Source organism: Electrophorus electricus, chromosome 15, assembly GCF_013358815.1.
Source record: "Electrophorus electricus isolate fEleEle1 chromosome 15, fEleEle1.pri, whole genome shotgun sequence".
In the NCBI taxonomy this organism is placed as follows: Eukaryota; Metazoa; Chordata; class Actinopteri; order Gymnotiformes; family Gymnotidae; genus Electrophorus; species Electrophorus electricus.
In genome coordinates this window covers 4,619,705-4,639,951 of record NC_049549.1, presented here as the reverse complement: position 1 = coordinate 4,639,951, position 20,247 = coordinate 4,619,705, and the positions used below count along the sequence as shown (strand labels likewise).

General features: G+C 37.5%; 1 protein-coding gene across 9 annotated transcripts; it reads right to left on the bottom strand.

Moving 5' to 3' along the window:
* Positions 1-2,116: 2,116 nt before the first annotated feature.
* On the bottom strand, positions 2,117-16,038 carry LOC113587868 (myelin-associated glycoprotein-like). Of its 9 annotated transcripts, none has more exons than XM_035534493.1 (12): positions 16,012-16,038; positions 8,297-8,365; positions 7,751-8,125; positions 6,474-6,770; positions 5,973-6,072; positions 5,739-5,777; positions 5,578-5,610; positions 5,457-5,462; positions 4,220-4,261; positions 3,650-3,721; positions 3,401-3,443; positions 2,117-2,944 (listed from the first exon to the last, which is right to left on the bottom strand). In XM_035534493.1, the coding sequence occupies exons 2-12, from the start codon at positions 8,340-8,342 to the stop codon at positions 2,888-2,890; spliced, it is 1,110 nt and encodes a 369-aa protein (XP_035390386.1). In that variant the 5' UTR covers positions 8,343-8,365; positions 16,012-16,038; the 3' UTR covers positions 2,117-2,887. The 9 variants fall into 9 exon arrangements, 8 of the variants coding, with proteins under 8 accessions (XP_035390386.1, XP_035390387.1, XP_035390384.1 ...); XM_035534494.1 differs by lacking the exon at positions 16,012-16,038 and adding an exon at positions 9,642-9,798 and having other exon boundaries at positions 6,639-6,770; XM_035534491.1 differs by lacking the exon at positions 16,012-16,038 and adding an exon at positions 9,642-9,796.
* Positions 16,039-20,247: the final 4,209 nt, after the last annotated feature.

Sequence of the window (20,247 nt, the reverse complement as noted above, 5' to 3'; positions counted from 1 at the left end):
GCTCTATTCCATGTTCTTTTGATTCATATTTTGTGTTATGGTAACTGTTGGGTCTGATCTTAGTTTTGCCTGTTTCTCAGAATTACATAATATACCTGTCTACAGTATCCTCAACATTATTTCCAATATTCTTTTTCTGGAGTAGAGTATGGAAGTATGCCTACAGTTCAACAGACGCGCATACTGCATACTTATACATACTTATACATACACATGTGTAAATCACGTGTGTTCTAGTGGGCAATGAGCATGTTAATTTAGGTTTCTACATTTCCACATATAAATGTGCTATGAGGCATTTTGTTGTGCATATAATACATTTTGTAATTTATGCATAAAAGTACTGTCACGGTACGCCCCCCCCCCCCCCCCCACCCCTCAAATGTGTGCATGTGTGTGTGCGTGCATGTGCGTGTCTGTGCATGTGTGTCTGTGTGTTCGTATTGCCACGCCCTCTTGTGTTGTGCACCTGATCCTTGTTGCGTGTAATTGTCATGAGTGTATATAAGTCTCGTTTCGTATCGTCAAAGTTGTCTGTGTTTGATCTAAGCAGTCTGTGTTAAGACGCGTGTGATTCCTGGGCGAATAAAAACGTATGTTTGTGTTCGACGTGCCTCGTCCCCGCATCCTGCTTAACCCTCGTCCGTCACATGTACATATAGTGTTGAATTTATAATTTGTTAGAAATGTGTGGGACTTAAGTTCCACTGAATGCTTTGGCCACTTGTAAACGAGCTCATACCACACAGCCATAAATAGGTGATATAAAATAGAATGCTGCTAAGACCATTTCAACAGCTTCCTTTCTTCAGTCAGATTTAGACTCAGAGGCACCGCATGGAGGCAGAGTTTGGATGATTCTAAGGACCTCTGACCCTAAAAATCCTTGTAGTGCTGAAGTGGTAGGGCCCAACGTGGTATGATTTCATGGTTTCCAAAACTCCTGGAGGTGTCCCTGATTAGGCTTAATATATTTGTTTGTCCCATTTACCAGACATTTTCGTTCTTGTATTTTGTGTCACTTGGGGCCAGAATTAGACAAAGTTAGTGTGAGTAAAAGTTTTTCACTGGAGATTTCCATTGGATTTTTAGCTTGAAAGCTTAACATGCAATAATCAAAATTTAACTATTTACAAATGACTAGTCAGTTTGACTCTGTCTGGTTTAGTTGTTTCATTAAGGATGTTTTCTGCTCCCTGTCAACTTCAACAGAGTCATAGTATTTGTCAGTATGACAGGAAAGACTAAACATATCATTAAAACATATATGATAAAAACACCCTAACTGGACCAAAGTTGCTTTCTGAAGTGTACCAATATAAGGACACACTGAAAGGCATATTTCTCACATTCGAATATCTTTTTTCAGTAAGCCATTTTTCAGTAAGCTGATTACATTCAAACACCACTTATAGAATACAAAACTAAACAGTAAAGATATAAATGGGACTTTCATTGTAATCCTGTCCTGATTATTTTTTCATATAGTAAGCCATCTCACTGGAAGGCCTCCTTAGAGAGGTCTTCTGTGTCAGGTCTTGGCCTTTATGGCTTCATAGTACACTGAAGGAGTCATCTGGAATAGTTAGGGAGAAAATCCCTGTTTCTTGCAATGAATTAAATAACTTTAGAGAAATTACCAGGTGTATTTTATTGTGATCACTAGATTCCACAGTAAAAAAGAAAGAAAAAAACACCCTAACTGGACTAAAGTTGCTTTCTGAAGTGTACCAATATAAATACACACTGAAAGGCATATTTCTCACATTCAAATAACTTCAATGTTATTTATTATTGAGGCTCACAGAAAATTTGGAACAGAGACCCAGTAAGATGACTACATTTAAACACCACTTGTAGAAGTCAGAATTAAACAGTAAATATTTAATTTTGTACTTTTGTACTTTAATTGTAATCCTGTCCTGATTATTTTATCTTATAGCAAGCTGTCTCAATGAAAGGCCTCTTTTGGAGAGGTCCTCTGTATCAGGTGTTGGGTAGGCATTTATGAATTCATAGTATACTGAAGGAGACATCTGAAACAGGGGGGAAAAAACAACCCCAGATGGTTGTTTTTTCTTGCAATGAATTAAAGAACTGCAGTGAAATTACCAGGTATAAATTTATTGCTCATGTTGGGTGTGATCACTCTAGGAGAGTGCACATTAAAAAAAAGACAGCATGGGAAAGTGAAACATGTATAAAAACGCTATTTCATTATATTAACATAATAAATTCTAGAACATGCACAAAAATGGGGCCAGTAAATGTAATGTAATAGAAAACCAGGAAACACATATATGATAATTAAGAGATTGAAGAAAGGCTAAAATAAAACAACCAAAACAGCAGAAAATATAAATGACTTCTTAAAATTTTTACAGTTAAAGAGTATTAGAGACAGAGACTGGAGATCAGAGAGAGAGAGAGAGAGAGAAAGAGAGAGAGAGAGAGAGAGAGAGAGAGAGAGAGTATATGTGTGTGTGTGAGTGTGGGATATTGAACTAGTAAAAAATGCGCAGATAAAAAATATTCAGTGTTATTTTATAGATACACTGACACCCTATTTCAGTACACTTTATATTTGTCTAAGAAATGGGCTTAACATGATAAAATGATAAGCCCATTTTTTTTAATATTCTTTACTAATACTGCTACTAATGAATACCACACATTTGCTTGCATTTTCATGATCATTTACATTGTTTTCATTTACATTTGTTGTTTCTTTATAAAAAAAAAATATGTGTGGGGAGATATTACTTTCATATTTCAGCCTTTTGAACATGATTATATTATGAATGAAATGTGACATGACACCAGTAAACCAACATAAAATAAGACAGAAACAACATACAACATTGATGGAATGGTTGTCTCTACGCCATTACAGGTTGCCATATACGTTGAGATCAGCTGTGTTGGTGTAATCATCATCATAGTCCTGTAAGAAGGTGGTTTTCACAGTCAGCAGTATTCTAAATAGTAGGACTAAATTAAACATAGCTTAAATTACAGTAATAAATAAATACATAATATAATACATAAAAAGTTTACCACTATCTATTTATTTCATGATCTTAATCTACTTAATATAATTAATCTATGATCACTGGGTGTCTCATGACTGCCATAAATGCCCAGTAGTAGGCTACTGCATGTTATTGCCAAGATGTATAAATAAATGTTTAGTCATTTATATTATAGCATTTATCAATGCCTATAAACCAATGATATAATTAGTGAGCTACTATTTATTAGAGAATTTTGTTGTAAAATGTAACAACATAAAATTTTACCACATATAAATGATAAGCTAGAAAAAAAAATGCAGTAAAAGGTCATTAACACAGAAACACAAAATGCTGAATGTGAAGAGATTTGTTTTTTAATCACTTACTGCTGAACATGTGACCTCTGATCTGTTGTAATTTTTTTGCTCACTGTGACATTTATAAAAATAAATGGAAAAAAAAAACATAAAAAGATTTAAATTCTTAAAGGAAAAATAATGAACGTAATTATATTCTGGTGCATTTATGTATTTGTTTGTTTATATAGTTTTAATACATGTGCTTTTATGTTTTATGTTTGTGGTATTCATGTATTAATTACCAACATTAGTTCAAGTAATGAAAATGCACGCTACCTCTTTGGAGATGGAAAGCGAGGTTTTGAGAATCCAGTCATTCCAGACATAGTGTCCATACAGTTGTTTGATCTATGAGCATTATAAGACAATTTAATTTTAAGAAAATGAGACGCATATAATACTTTTACAAACACTGTTAAAGGATTTTAGCTTATCTCTAACCAGAAATAATATAGAAAATCTCTTAGCAGACAGCTGATATATGATTTTAATTGTTTAGAAAAACAAAACCAAAGTCATATGTGATTTTATTTTTGATTCCACGACAAGTACCAAAGTAACAGCAAATTACAATTCTTAATTCTATTACCTGTGAGACTAGGTGGTATTTTAAATTTAAGTTCCTCTGATGTTTAATCACCAATAACACATTTTAAACATAAAACCTTCATTTACATTCTGATAGCGATTTTAAAGAAGACTGAAAGTGTGGTATCAGTACATATGTGTAAGCTGAAGCTAATGTTTCCTAAACACTTAGATGTGCCATTTACAGAAGGCTTTAACTTATTGAGGGCCCTCAGAAATATTAGTTATCAATTATGTAAAACTAATCAGTATACTTACTTATTGACAACATCCATGCCAGTCTCCGGCCTCCTGTGGTTTCTGTAACAAAGTACACTCTGCATTTGTATGTGAAGTGGGCTTATGTTAACATGTTAAAATGAGAAGCCCAATTTTAGAATTCTTTACCTTCCCCTTTAGATAACCTTATATGACCCCAAATATGTTTAGATTAAAGTTAATATTCTGTCCCTTTTTCTATTTTTATGTTTATTTCAACTAATAATTCTAGAACAATTCTTAGATCAAACAAACAAACAAACAATTCAAGCCACACTGTCCTAATTCATACAGAGATAACATATGATATTGTCCTTAAAGCCCTGATGAATGCAATAAGGATAAACCTCTGTTGGACCACTGTAGCAGTTGAAGCTATTGGCATGAAATCTATTTTGTGTGCAAACAATGAAATCAGATTTTGAAAAAATATGTCCGTATATTTTCTTTATGGACTTCTTTAGAAGATGCTTCCTTTCATTGGGTTAACCACATCAGATTACAAATCCATGATAACTGTGTTTTCAACATATACATTTTAAGCATCTATATAAACAATTTTTAGAATATAGTGTCAGGAATATTTGTTGTCTTTGTAACTGGTTGCATGTCTGCAATTTTGGAAGTAGGACTGGGTGCTCGTTCACAAACAAATAATTTTTTTAAGTGGCATCTTTATCCTCCCCTGCATTAAAAGAGGAACAGAAAAAGTTCTGAGCAGAGATCATGTTAGATATAATTACTGTAAATGTCAGCAAGTAGAAATATCTCAGAATTCTAAGCAGACACCAATCAGAGTAGTGGAAAAAACACATGAGATGGGCTTCTTCTACTTCATATTTCATTATAGATGTGTTCCTGTAAATATCTAGGAATAAATGCAAAAGTACAACAATTTAGTCCTCCACTGCTTCTTCATTCCATTCTTCCTACATCTGCATGCTCTTTTCCTTACTTAAAATTTCTGAATATTACCAACTTCTAAAAGGACAGCCATGACTACTGAGTTAAGACTACATCTACAGAGAATCACAGCGCACTGATGAACACCTGTACTTAAATAGGACCAAGATATAGAACGTGTTATGCCCAAGATGTATTTTGGAGTTCACCATTGCTTTTGGTTTCTGTTTTATGTCCATGGATGTAAATCACCTGCAAGACCCATGAGGTTAGTTTTTAGTGGACCAGGCCTTGATCCTTGTAGTTCTCTCCAGGAAATGTCTAGTTCACTGACCTGAATCTGGTGATTACACAGTGAGACAAAACAGTCAGAAAGTCACACACACATATATGCATTTTGCCTGCTATGTATTAGGAATCAGATCAACTGCTACACTTTTTATGTCTATGTTTACCTTCTGGACACTCTAGAGATGCGACTCCATAATCTGTGTACCAGAAAGGTTAACAAACATTATACTTAAAAGAAAAACAAACAATTTATTATTTGTGAATTGAAATATAGAATTTATGTAGCAAGACCACTCAAACTACATTGCAATCATTGTTTACTTACCCATTCTCATTTCTAGATTGGAGCTCTTGAATCTGTCTCCTGGTGGTAAGTTTAGTCATTTTAAAAAAGCACACAAATTACTGTCATTTGATTACATTTTCTTAATGTACTTTAACAAGGCATTTGGATTGCAGGAGGAACAAAAATATAACTAATGCCATGAATCAGTGCTGTATACATAAAATAATCTGTTTACAATATTTAGAGGTGAAATCAGATTTTTTTCAGACTCACTTGTACTTCTTGATCACAAAGAAACCCATCACTACAAAAAAAATGATAGCTCCAACCACAGATATGACTGGAATAATGAAGTGAAGGATATTTGGTTTTTCTGCAAACACAAAAGTTAAACTAAAATCATCACAGAGCTCCAAAAAAATTACATTAATGGTATGCTAATCATTCGGAGTTTCTGCTACTATTTTTTAAGAAGACAGCGAAAACCTTTTATAAGTGTGAACGCTACTGCCAACCAATCACCACTGTCAGGGCACATTTAACATCCAAGTCAAGTAATAACCCTTAAGTTATTACTGGAACAGGTGTGGTTAATCTTCTGTTAATTTTTTTAAATCTAAATATCCAAGAATAATCCCGAGCGGGGAGTCTTTAATATGCATATTGTTTATTAGGATACTATATTCGTTCCTCTTCTATTCTCAGCTTGTCTTACAGAAGCAAACAGCACCACAAAGATGATGATTGAAAGATATAGAGCTTTTCTTGCCTTACCTTTAACAAACATCTCGAATTTAGATTCAGTCTCCTTGTTTCCATGAAAAACAGCTTTGCATCTGATTTCTGTGTTATGGTCCTGCTCTTTTGTTGTGAAGGACAGAAGAGCCTCCACCTGCCAAGTGCCTTCATGAATTTTATTGTGGCTATAATGGACCTCACCTTCTGAACGGCTCCAAGTGAGTTTGGGGGGGTGGGAGGGGCAAGTGTGCCTCACAGAACATTTGAAGAGGGCATGTTGTCCCTCCACAAAGTACATTTTCTTTTGTTCCAGCACTGGTTCTCTGGGATTTGCTACAAACGAGTACAATGACATGGTTATTATTTCCATTTAAGGATTCCATCTCCTTTACAGCCTAATATTTAGCCTTTAGTATGAAAATAGAACCAAGAACAAAAGGGAACAAAAACGTATTGCAATGTAGCCACATAGAAGAGGAAAACCCAGGGTTACAGAGTCTCAAAGCTGTGATGCCCCTCAAGTAGATATGCCATAGCTACTGCTTTAGTGGGAATATAGCTTTCATGAAATTGTTTTGTCAAAGTGAAATAAAATAATTTATATGGATTGGTTTTGCTTGATATTTAGTTTATGCATGTTAAATTAATCTATTAAAGTTCATATAGTGTTAAATATATTAAAACTAACCCAGATTGTCTGTTAATAGACACTATCACTACTACAAAGATGATTGTCAATATCTTGCTTTATCAGTTTGATCCACTAGAAAAAAATTGCAATAATCAATATTATTATCTTATAAAATACAGGCCAATGCAGTCTAGTGAAAGAATATCTGCAATTACTGAATCTTTAACTATAAACGAGGGCATTTTCTTAACTTTGAGCTATTTTTATTCCTCCATGCTTTTCAAAGTCATATTTCCTGTATGTAAAACAAAAAAGAATATGAGGAAAAATGAATTAAATGAATAACCACATCTACTAATATTGCCATCAGCCAAATTTCTTTGTCTTGATAAGTGAAAGATAAAGCTAGCAGATTGTTTATATTTTAATAATATCCCATTTTAATATTATTTGGGTTGTGTAAAACCCCATTATAAATATCCACAATATTTTAATCAGGCAAAAAATGTAAAAATATCAAGCCAAATTTAGAAATCCTTTGACATGCACATTTTGTGTCGCCAGTTCTTCATTGATGCTTGTTTTCTGACCGCAAGACCACTCTGGATATTTTAGGATGGAAGACCACGTCCTGTGAACCAGAAATTGAACAGAGGACAATGATGTGGGGGACTCTACTTACACAACATTGAGAGGCTGACACATTTTTCTTCAAAAGAATATTTGTCTATAGTTGGGATTTCAGCCCTGAAACAGAAAGGGCCGTTGTCATGATTTCTAATGTCATCTATCTCCAAGGTACAGTTTTTCTGACCCAAACTGCCAAGCAGTTTTGTGCGCCCCTTGAAATTCTCTACAACATTTGTTGAATCTTCGTGATAGATGATTTCTCTCTGATTTTTCTGTTTGTGCCAGATTCCTCTCACTCGTGAGTCCGGAAGTTGGGTGCCAGGGTATTGGAATTTGCAGGGTATCACAACACAAGAAGTGACCAGTGCCTCAATTTCAGAAACAACCTCTGCCTTCCATACATCAGAAAGCACAGAGGCAAAGATCACTGGAAGATGAAAGATGAATATCAGTCAGCTGAGGCATGCAGTGGTTAAAACAGTAAAGAGAGCCTCATTTATTGCTATTTATTTATTACTAATGCACTATTGCAAACAGCAATAAATGGAAGTATAACATAACAACAAAGTTTCAGAAATATGAATTGTTAGAAATGTACCTTGAAGATACAGCCAGCAAAATGCCAATCTTTTGTGGACATGCATTCTGGAGCAGCAAACTTGTCAGACTGTTAAAAAATGTGTCTCATATCAGAAGTAGTAAATAACTGCGTATTTACATAAATCAACAGTAAATTAATCCGATACTAAACTGCTTTTAAACCCTAAGTGCTTAACGATACACAGGTTAGTAAATAACCCAAAATTGACAATTTTATAAACCCAGCAAAAAAGAAAGAAATAGCAAAATAACAGAAAACAAATCACCAAACAACAGTATGTGCTCCGTGGCTCTAAGGATTCAACAGAAGTACAATGAATGACTGAATTATGTAGTTACACTTTAACAACAACGCGCGAGTCCGTGACACATAAGGAGATGAGCCGTAAACAAGCAACGGACCGCGTCTCCTCTCGCTTCGCACACAAGGGCGACGGTTTCTGATGAGACTCCGGTCCTCTTAGCCCAGCCACACGGGCAGTAGTGTGGAGAATACAAAACAAACAACGCGGAGAGAGGGCTGTACTTTCACGCTAACAAACAACGTTAAACTGGACAGAAAGCGGGGGGCGGAAAGTTACAGTTTGGGATCTATACACTGCGTATATGAAGTCTCCAAACATCGTAAGTTCAGGGGGGAAAGGCTTCACATCTCCCAGTCTATTTGCTCCTCCTTATCACGGGTAGGTCAGCGAAAATGTTCCAACCAGAAAGCTGGCGCGAAACGTTAAAGAATGCTGGCAAGTGGAGTATTTAATACTCAGTACAACAATAATAAAAACAAAATAAACAATACCCCCCCCCCCCCCCCCCCCCCCTTACAGGTATATTTATCTTAGAGGGGTATTTTTATGTGGGCACTTGCTGAGCAGATAATTGGGTGTCACACAATTGTCACCACATCATTTACACTAACAGACAGAAAAAACACAATCTCATTCATATGTTTGTGTAAACTTCATACAAGATCATTTTTCACAATAATTTTATCATTAAACAAATATTAGTTGTTGTGCAGTGGGTATTTAAATGTTCAACAAGTCTTTTTTGTGTGATGAATAAATATGCTCTTCCACAGGAGACACCTGCTATTAACTACACAAATTGGTATGCCTAGGACATGTTTAATTTACAGATACTCTGATAAGATGATCACTTCTTGGTTTCCTGATTGTAAGTAATTTTTTTTTTAATGTAACTAAAAATGTAATTATAATTAATTTTGTCTTTATGGTGCACCAGCAGCTCGTGTGGTTATTATATCGCATAAAATATATTTTCATGTCAACTAAATGCATTAAAATGGCAAATTCCAGCAAATAACAAAAGGCAATGGAACTTACTTGGTGTTTTCAGCGTGTAGAAAGTCAATGTCTTAAATCTCTGAGTAAACAGCCCACTTCAGTTCTACATTAATTATAGAAAGTATTACTTTGTTTCCTCTCCAGACTAAGTGCTGAAGCCCTGCCCTCAAATTAGCTGTATCTTAAACAGGAAGTTAGACCATTTCAGGAAATATGTATTGTGATAGGGGAAGGTGAGCAAAGAGCTGAATTTAGTGAATGCACAATCTCTTTATACAGCAGCCTGATAGTCAATATACTCGCCTGAAGTGCTTTCTCCTTTTGTGATCAAGTATCCTACATACTTATACATACACATGTGTAAATCACGTGTGTTCTAGTGGGCAATGAGCATGTTAATTTAGGTTTCTACATTTCCACATATAAATGTGCTATGAGGCATATTGTTGTGCATTTAATACATTTTGTAATTTATGCATAAATGTACTGTCACGGTACGCCCCCCCCCCCAAATGTGTGCATGTGTGTGTGCATGCATGTGCGTGTCTGTGCATGTGTGTCTGTATGTGTTCGTATTGCCACACCCTCTTGTGTTGTGCACCTGATCCTTGTCGTGTGTAATTGTCATGAGTGTATATAAGTCTTATGTCGTATTGTCAAAGTTGTCGGTGTTTGATCTAAGTAGTCTGTGTTAAGACGTGTTTGCTTCCTGTGCTAATAAAAACATATGTTTGTGTTCGACGTGCCTTGTCCCCACATCCTGCTTAACCCTCATCTGTCACATGTACATATAGTGTTGAATTTATAATTTGTTAGAAATGTGTGGGACTTAAGTTCCACTGAATGCTTTGGCCACTTGTAAACAAGAGCTCATACCACACAGCCCTAAATAGGTGATATAAAATAGAATGCTGCTAAGACCATTTCAACAGCTTCCTTTTTTCAGTCAGATTTAGACTCAGGGGCACTGTAGGGAGGCAGAGTTTGGATGATGACCCAAAAAATCCTTGTAGTGCTGAAGTGGTAGGGCCCAACATGGTATGATTTCATGGGTCCCAAAACTCCTGGAGGTGTCCCTGATTAGGCTTAATATATTTGTCCCATTTACCAGACATTTTCATTCTTGTAGTTTGTGCCACTTAAGGCCAGAATTAGACAAAGTTAGTGTGAGTAAAAATTTTTCACTGGAGATTTCCATTGGATTTTTAGCTTGAAAGCTTAACATGCAATAATCAAAATTTAACTATTTACAAATGACTAGTCAGTTTGACTCTGTCTGGTTTAGTTGTTTCATTAAGGATGTTTTCTGCTCCCTGTCAACTTCAACAGAGTCATAGTATTTGTCAGTATGACAGGAAAGACTAAACATATCATAAAAACATATATGATAAAACACCCTAACTGGACCAAAGTTGCTTTCTGAAGTGTACCAATATAAGGACACACTGAAAGGCATATTTCTCACATTCGAATAACTTCACTGTTTTTTGTTGTTGAGACTCACAGAAAACAGAGACCATTTTTTGGTAAGCTAAGTACATTCAAACACCACTTACAGAATACAGAACTAAACAGTAAAGATATAAATGGGACTTTCATTGTAATCCTGTCCTGATTATTTTTTCATATAGTAAGCCATCTCACTGGAAGGCCTCCTTAGAGAGGTCTTCTGTGTCAGGTCTTGGCCTTTATGGCTTCATAGTACACTGAAGGAGTCATCTGGAATAGTTAGGGAGAAAATCCCTGTTTCTTGCAATGAATTAAATAACTTTAGAGAAATTACCAGGTGTATTTTATTGTGATCACTAGATTCCACAGTAAAAAAGAAAGAAAAACACCCTAACTGGACCAAAGTTGCTTTCTGAAGTGTACCAATATAAATACACACTGAAAGGCATATTTCTCACATTCAAATAACTTCACTGTTATTTATTGTTGAGGCTCACAGAAAATTTGGAACAGAGACCCATGTTCAAGTTCAAGTTCAAGTTCAAAGAGGTTTTATTGTCATTTCAGCTATATACAAGTACACAACAAAAACGAGACAATGTTCCTCCAGGACCATGGTGCAACACAAAAACAACAGTGCAACAGACAACATGCTACACGAGTGCAAACAATCCAATATAGTGTAAAATGTCATTAAATAAACATTAAATAAACAATAATAAATACAGGACAGGACAAATACAAAATGAGTAGACAGTGTAGACAGTAGACAATTATTTAGTACAGTACACAGTACTGGGCATATGTAAAGCGAGTTGTGCATAGCAATCAGTGACATGCTACCCTGAACATAGCAGTCACCGATAGCAGCCAGAACAGTTCAGAGTACAGTGCTGGTTTAGTACAGTACTCTAGCAGCAAGTAGGATAATGTGCAAGACTGCAACAGGAGTGCATAGTTTATTTGTGTGAGGTTTGACTTCAGCACTAGTCCGATGCAAAACAATGTGTGTGTGTGTAGATATGTATGTATGTACGTATGTGTGTGTGTGTGTGTGTGACTGTCTATAAGCATGTATAAAATTGCCCATTTTGGAATCTGAATTGGAATTGGAGTTAGCCAGAGTTCAGGAGTCTAACGGCTTCTGCGAAGAAGCTGTTGCACAGTCTGGAGGTGCGGGACTGGATGCTGCGGTACCTTCTTCCAGATAGCAAAAGGGTGAACAGATCATGTGAGGGGTGTGTGGGGTCTTTCACAATGTTGGTGGCTTTCCAGATGCAGCATGTTATGTAGATGTTTGTGATGGAGGGAAGAGAGACCCCAATGATCTTCTCAGCTGTTCTCACTATTGTTTGGAGGGTCTTGCGGTCAAAGGCGGTGCAGTTCCCAAACCAGGTAATGATGCAGCTGCTCAGGATGCTCTCTACAGTACCTCTATAGAAGGTAGTGAGGATGGGTGATGGGAGATGGGCTTCCCTCAGCTTCCGAAGGAAGTAAAGACGTTGCTGGGCTCTCTTGGTGATGGAACTGGTGTTCAGGGTCCAGGTGAGGTTCTCTGCTAAGTGAACACCAAGGAACTTGATGTTCTTGACGATCTCCACTGAGGAGCCGTTGATGGCAAGCGGGGAGTGATCTCACCTTGCTCTCCTGAAGTCAACAACCATTTCTTTTGTCTTGTCAACATTCAGATACAGGTTGTTGACCTTACACCAGCTCACCAGTTCTCGCACCTCCTCTCTGTATGCTGACTCGTTGTCTTTGTTGATGAGACCCACCACGTTCGCGTCATCAGCAAACTTGATGATGTGATTCGAACTGTGCATCACTGCACAGTCATGAGTCAGCAGTGTGAACAGCAGAGGGCTGAGTACGCTGCCCTGGGGAGCACCAGTACTCAGTGTGGTGGTGTTGGAAGTGCTGCTCCCAATCCAGACAAACTGAGGTCTACCAGTCAAGAAATCCAGGATCCAGTTGCAGAGGGAGGTGTTCAAGCCCAGTAAGCTCAACTTTCCAATCAGATGCTGAGGAACAATGGTGTTGAATGCTGAACTGAAGTCTATGAACAGCATTCTTATGTAGGTGCCCTTTTTATCCAGATGTGTGAGTGCCAGATGAAATGTGGTAGAGATGGCATTATCTGTAGAGCAGTTGGGGTGGTACACGAACTGCAGGGGGTCCAGAGAAGCGGGAAGCTGGGTCTTGATGTGTCTCATGACGAGTCTCTTGAAGCACTTCATGATGATGGATGTGAGTGCAATGGGATGGTAGTCATTGAGACACGACACTGTGGGCTTCCTAGGCACGGGGACGATGGTGGTGGTCTTGAAGCATGTCGGGACCACGGCGCAGCTCAGAGAGATATTGAAGATGTCTGTCAGGACATCTGCAAGCTGGTCAGCACATTCTCTGAGCACATGACCCAGGATGTTGTCTGGTCCAGCAGCTTTCCGTGGGTTAACTCCACGCAGAATATGCCTCACATCAGCCGCCGTCAGACACAGCACCTGGTCATTTTGCAAACGGATGGACTTTTCTGCTGCAATGTTGTTCTGCGCTTCAAACCGTGCATAGAAGTCATTCAGTGCATCTGGGAGGATGGCATCACTGTCACAGGAAGGTGATGTTTTCCTGTAGTTAGTAATGGCCCGAATGCGCTCCCACATGTGCCGTGTGTCACCAGTGTCTTTGAAGTGTCCATGGATCCTCTGTGCGTGTGCACGCTTTGCTTCCCTGATCGCACGTGACAGTTTGGCTCTTGTTTTCCTCAGAGCCTCTCTGTCACCTGTTCTGAAGGCTGAGTCACAGGTCCTCAGTAGCATGCACACCTCAGCAGTCATCCACGGCTTCGGGTTGGGGCGTGTGGTGATGGTCTTGGAGACAGTAACATAATCAATGCACTTGCTGATGTAGCCAATCACTGATGCTGTATACTCTTCCAGGTTAACAGTGGCACAGTCAGTAGCAGTCTCCTTGAACGTGATCCAAGTCTTCTGCTCAAAACAGTCCTGAAGAGCAGAGATGGCTCCTGCTGGCCAGGTTCTCACCTGCTTCAGAAGCGGTTTCGAGCGTCTGACGATCGGTCTATATGCAGGAATCAACATTACAGACATGTGATCAGAGTATTCGAGGTGGGGGCGGGGCTCCACCCGGTACGCACCGGAAATGTTTGTGTAAACGAGATCCAGCGCGTTCGCTCCTCTCATTGCAAAGTTCACATGTTGATGGAATTTAGACAGTACTGACTTGAGATTTGCATGGTTGAAGTCTCCGGTGACAATAAACAGTCCGTCTGGATGAACGTTCTGCAGTTCACTAATCGCTCCATAAAGTGTACTGTAAGTACACCCAGTAAAATTACAACATTTAAACACCACTTGTAGAAGTCAGAATTAAACAGTAAATATTTAATTTTGTACTTTTGTACTTTAATTGTAATCCTGTCCTGATTATTTTATCTTATAGCAAGCTGTCTCAATGAAAGGCCTCTTTTGGAGAGGTCCTCTATCAGGTGTTGGGTAGGCATTTATGAATTCATAGTACACTGAAGGAGACATCTGAAACAGGGGGGAAAAAACAACCCCAGATGGTTGTTTTTTCTTGCAATGAATTAAAGAACTGCAGTGAAATTACCAGGTATAAATTTATTTCTCATGTTGGGTATGATTGCTCTAGGAGAGTGCACAGTAAAAAAAAAGACAGCATGAGAAAGTAAAACATGTATAAAAAGCTATTTCATTATATTAACATAATAAATTCTAATACATGCACAAAAATGGGACCAGTAAATGTAATGTAATAGAAAACCAGGAAACACATATGATAATTAAGAGATTGAAGAAAGGCAAAAATAGAACAAATGAAACAGCAGAAAATATAAATGACTTCTTAAAATGTTTACAGTTAAAGAGTATTAGAGACAGAGACTGGAGATCAGAGAGAGAGAGAGAGAGAGAAAGAGAGAGAGAGAGAGAGAGAGAGAGAGAGAGAGAGAGAGAGAGAGTATATGTGTGTGTGTGAGTGTGGGATATTGAACTAGTAAAAAATGCGCAGATAAAAATTTTCAGTGTTATGTTATAGATACACTGACACCCTATTTCAGTACACTTTACATTTGTCTGAGAAATGGGCTTAACATGATAAAATGATAAGCCTATTTTTAAAATATTCTTTACTAATACTACTACTAATGAATACCACACATTTGCTTGCATTTTCATGATCATTTACATTGCTTTCATTTACATTTGTTGTTTCTTTATAAATAAATGTGTGGGGAGATATTAGTTTCATATTTCAGCCTTTTGAACATGATTATATTATGAATGAAATGTGACATGACACCAGTAAACTAACACAAAATAAGACAGAAACAACATACAACATTGATGGAATGGTTGTCTCTACGCCATTACAGGTTGCCATATATGTTGAGATCAGCTGTGTTGGTGTAATCATCATCATAGTTCTGTAAGAAGGTGGTTTTCTCAGTCAGCAGTATTCTAAATAGTAGGACTGAATTAAACAGCTTAAATTACAATAATAAATAAATACATAATATAATACATAAAACGTTCACCACTATCTATTTAATGATCTTAATCTACTTAATATAATTAATCTATGATCACTGGGTGTCTCATGACTGCCATAAATGCTGAGTAGTAGGCTACTGCATGTTATTGCCAAGATGTACAAATAAATGTTTAGTCATTTAAATTATAGCATTTATCAATGACTATAAACCAATGATATAATTAGTGAGTTACTATTTATTAGAGCATTTTGTTGTGAAATGTAACAACATAAAAATTTTACTAAACTGCTTTTAAGCCCTAAGTGCTTAACGATACACAAGTTAGTAAGTAACCCAAAATTGACAATTTTATTTCAAAAATAATAAACCCAACGGAATTATGTAAAGTTACACCTTAACAACAACGCGCGAGTCCGTGACACGAACGGAGATGAGCCGTAGCGCCGGAACAAGCAACGGACCGCGTCTCCTCTCGCTTCGCACACAAGGGCGCCGGTTTCTGCTGAGACTCCGGTCCTCTTAGCCCAGAAACACGGGCAGTAGTGTGGAGAATACAAAACAAACAACGCATATAGCGAAAAGAGGGCTGTTCTTTCATTCTAACAAACAACATTAGACTTAAAAGAAAGCTGGGGGCTATATGAAGTCTCCAAACATCGTAAGTGCAGGGGAAAAACGCTTCCCAACTTCCAGTCTATTTGTTCCTCCTTATCACGGGTAGGTCAGCGAAAATGTCACTCACTCCTCGCAGTCCTCTGATTGCTCAGCTTGGCCAAAGGCTGGCTGTTCCAACCAGAAAGCTGGCGCGAAATGTCAAAGGATGCTGGCAAGTGGAGTATTTAATACTCAGTACAACATTAATAAAAACACAATAAACAATATGGGGTCCCCCCTCTTACAGGTATATCTATCTTAGAGGGGTATTTTTATGTGGGCACTTACAAACTGGAGTCTGTCTCTCTCCTGAGGCTTCCCTTAGCCATTCAAGTTCCTCCCCGTTTTCTGGTTTTGTTTGGGAAGTTTTAGTTTGGTTTTCCCCAGTGCATCGGGGCTGCCATTTCTTCCCGTGGCGTCCTTTGTTCTTCATTTTTTTAGACACAGATTACACTAATACATTGAGGTTAGGGAACGGATTGGGGGATTATGGGAAACGTAGTCCTCTTCGGGCAGGCTTGACGCCACAGACATGACAATATACCTTCACCCTTCAGTTAGCGAAAGGCAAGAGTATAGATTGAAATCAATGATATCATATATGATGATCTTTCTAGATTCTGAGATTAGAAAGATCATTGTTAGAAAGATCATTTCATAACATTCAAAATATCTACAATGCATACTTTTTGACTACAGATTATTAATGGAAAGCTTTGGTAAGTTTAGATAGAACATTATGAAACTAAGTATTCTGATCAAACACATTTAAAGGAAATTCAGACAGGTGGAACAAAGTGAGAAGGAGAATAGAAAGTTGTTCTTTCATCCAGGCTCTTCTCACATGGGCTACAGATGTAGCTGTATGTTTGGCCAGCCTTTACCTTTCCCAAAGATGAACATTAGACCAATGCTTTTGAATCCTTACTTTTGAGTCTCTTCTCAACATTTATTTCTCATAGCCTCACATTTGTCTTGACCCTATTGCTTTTGTCTTGTTAATTATGGATCTATACATATGCACATTTATATTAACTGAGGGTAATTAAAATAATTTTTTGCTGAATTACATTAAAACATGAACTCGTTGATAAAGGGGTTTTGTTTGTCATGAGGCACCATACTGCAGTCCACATACACACCACAAATCAGTATCCCTCTTTCGAAAAAATGTGCTGAATGTTTTTTATTAAGGAACTGTTAGTAGCTAACATTTATCTTGGGCAGTTAAAAATCTTTACATAGTATCAACTACAACCTGGAGGCTATTAAGTGTTACTGTGGTAAAGTGGTGCTGTGGTACTGTAATAATGTTTGCCAGAGGTTTTTAAGAAATAATGGAACTAATGCAGAACTAAATTGCCTTTATATGCTGGTCCCTAAGAAGACCCCCAACTGCCTAATAGATACATGATATAAAGATATAGGGCCAGTTCTCAGGAGAAGAATTTGGTGAATCACTCTTAAGACTATTTCTGAGTCTAACTCTACAAAACTGGGCTTAAATGTATTAGGAATAAAGGGTAGAGAGAGTAATAATATACACTAACAGTCAAAATGATTTATTGCTTGATTTGACAGCTGTCAATCATCCCATATATATATATATATATATATATATATCCCCCCATTGGCTGATTCTCTAAGGAAGTCACACCTCCTCCCAAGTCCTTCCCCCTAACATACAGGAATACACATCAGAAATTGACATAAGGCCCCCTCACACAACCCTCCCCACTCACACATCCCTCCCCCTTCTCCTACCCATACAGGAATACACTTTCTGACAAAAATTGATAAAAGACCCCTCACCCTACCCACTCCCACTTTAGGTATTGACTCTTTAAAAGTAAGGCTCTCTGATCAGTTTGAAGCGGACATTCGATACCCATTTATAGAAGGTAGTGTCACGTGTCAAAGGGAAACTGAGCCCGGTTTTGCTGCCAAAATCAATAACGCCACCCCCACCCCACACACCCTGCCCATCTAATATAAATAGGGGGTATGGACTAGCCGAAACATTACAGCTTGAAAGGATGAGCCTAGAAACAGGTCTCATATTCTATACTCCTATGATGATCTCATATCACGAAGAAGCGGCTCTTACAGGTGTGAATGACAATGAGAGCGGACCCTCTGAAACAAGCTTTAGTGAAAACATGAATAACAACGAAACCGATGGGTGCATCAACGCAACGGTGCTGGCGGTCGTTCGAGCTGTGGTCGGGAATCTGATATATAGAATTATTGTTCAAGATATGAGAGAAAACTGTTACATTATGCTATTGATCACCCTAGTCAGCGTCAACACACGTGCCTGTGAGATCCGGATGAATCCTATTTCAGCCTAAACGCGCCTAAACTGCTAAAAAAAAAAAAAAAAAACTGTTCAAGCCGTGGTTCACCCACACGCTGTCCAGAGCTTTGAAGCTGTGCGGAAGTCAGATACTTCCATCCTCTAGCAAGATTCACAAGATTCAGGCTATAGCTGAGGTAGTGGTAACCGACCTGCAGGAGGAACAGAATATCAAATACGCTCTCAAAGAGTTCGTAGAAAAAACGATAGGGTGTACTGGGAGCAGGTATACGAAGACGTGGTGGACTACTGAAATCTGCATGAAAACCTGAACCATGGTGATCAGGTCATATGGGAAATCTCATCGACAACCGCTCCGGTCCTTCACCCGAGAAAAAAAGAGTACGGAGTTGATCACGCTGTTCTGTAAAACCCGTGAAAATAGAGTCAGATCGGTAAGCGTCACTGATGAGTTCAAATCTGCATATAATTTGGAAAAGCTGATGTGTGTAGTACATGAGTCTAGCAGTCAGTGTAGTTCTCTAGTATCAGAAGCCAATAATACATGTTATCCTTTATACACACACACTATATATATATATATATATATATATATATATATATATATATATATATATATATATATATATATATATATATATATATATATATATATATATATATAAAGTGTATATTCTTACTCCCATGTTTGAAAACCCAGATTAATGTAAAAACGGGCATCTTATAAGTATATTCACCTATGTAATAGATGCATGTGTTTTGAAACTAAGTAACGATGAAAAGGTTGATGTATATAAAACCTTTGAATGCTTTCATTTTAGTTGAACGTAACATAAACGTAACCTCTTTTGCTATTAAAACCATAATCCATTCTAGCACTCTCTTCATTGTGCTTCAATAATTTCTCCATGACTAAACGGGGTCGAGAGTCTGCAAAGGTCCATGGTAGATGAAATCGGTAAAAGGGTTGATAAGGAAATCAAAAACTGGTTAGCAGCTCAGGATGCGTACAAACTACATAAACCAATCTGTGAAATTTAAAAGAGAGTCATTGCAAAAAACAGATGATTCAATGGCAGGCCGATTTGGTGGACATGACCAACATAGATATACTTTCCAAGTATGCTTGAGTATGTGTGATGAAAAACAAGACAGGTGCTGAGGTTACCAAAGCCTTTCTTTCTATTCTAAAACAAGCCAGAGTTCCTAAAAAACTTCAGATTTTTTAATAAACACATACACATATAAATAATTTTTTAATAAAAGCTTCAAAACATTAATGAAAAAACATAACGTCAATCACTTTGCTACTGGAATGGGACAAAAAGCATCAGTGTGTCAACGGTTCAACAGGACGTTGAAAACCAGAATGTGGAGATACATCAGCATTGTTAGATTTGACTTTAGTCATGTAGACTTTTTTTTTCTTTCAATATTTTAAAACTTTTTTCTTAGGAATGTACACTGCAGGGGTCTAAGACGAAGCTCTTCTGGCGTTTGAGCTTTCAAGTCTACAAATAGAGGTCTAGAGGTGGTGTCATGAAAACATTCAAAACATACACTGACCTGTGACTTGTCTCTGGGGTTCTTAAATAAAATCATGTAGTTTGCGTTGAGGTCGATAGTTCTGCTGGTCTTACCCTGAAAAAACAGATTTTGTACCAAATACAAAGTACTCAGGTTCCTGTGAT

Coding starts and splice junctions, on each gene's coding strand:
- LOC113587868 (XM_035534493.1), bottom strand. CDS start 8,342: ATGCATGTCCACAAAAGATTGGCATTTTGCTGGCTGTATCTTCAAG. Junction 8,126..8,296: donor TTGCTGGCTGTATCTTCAAG/GTACATTTCTAA, acceptor TTCATCTTCCAG/TGATCTTTGCCTCTGTGCTT. Junction 6,771..7,750: donor TGTCAGCCTCTCAATGTTGT/GTAAGTAGAGTC, acceptor ACTCGTTTGTAG/CAAATCCCAGAGAACCAGTG.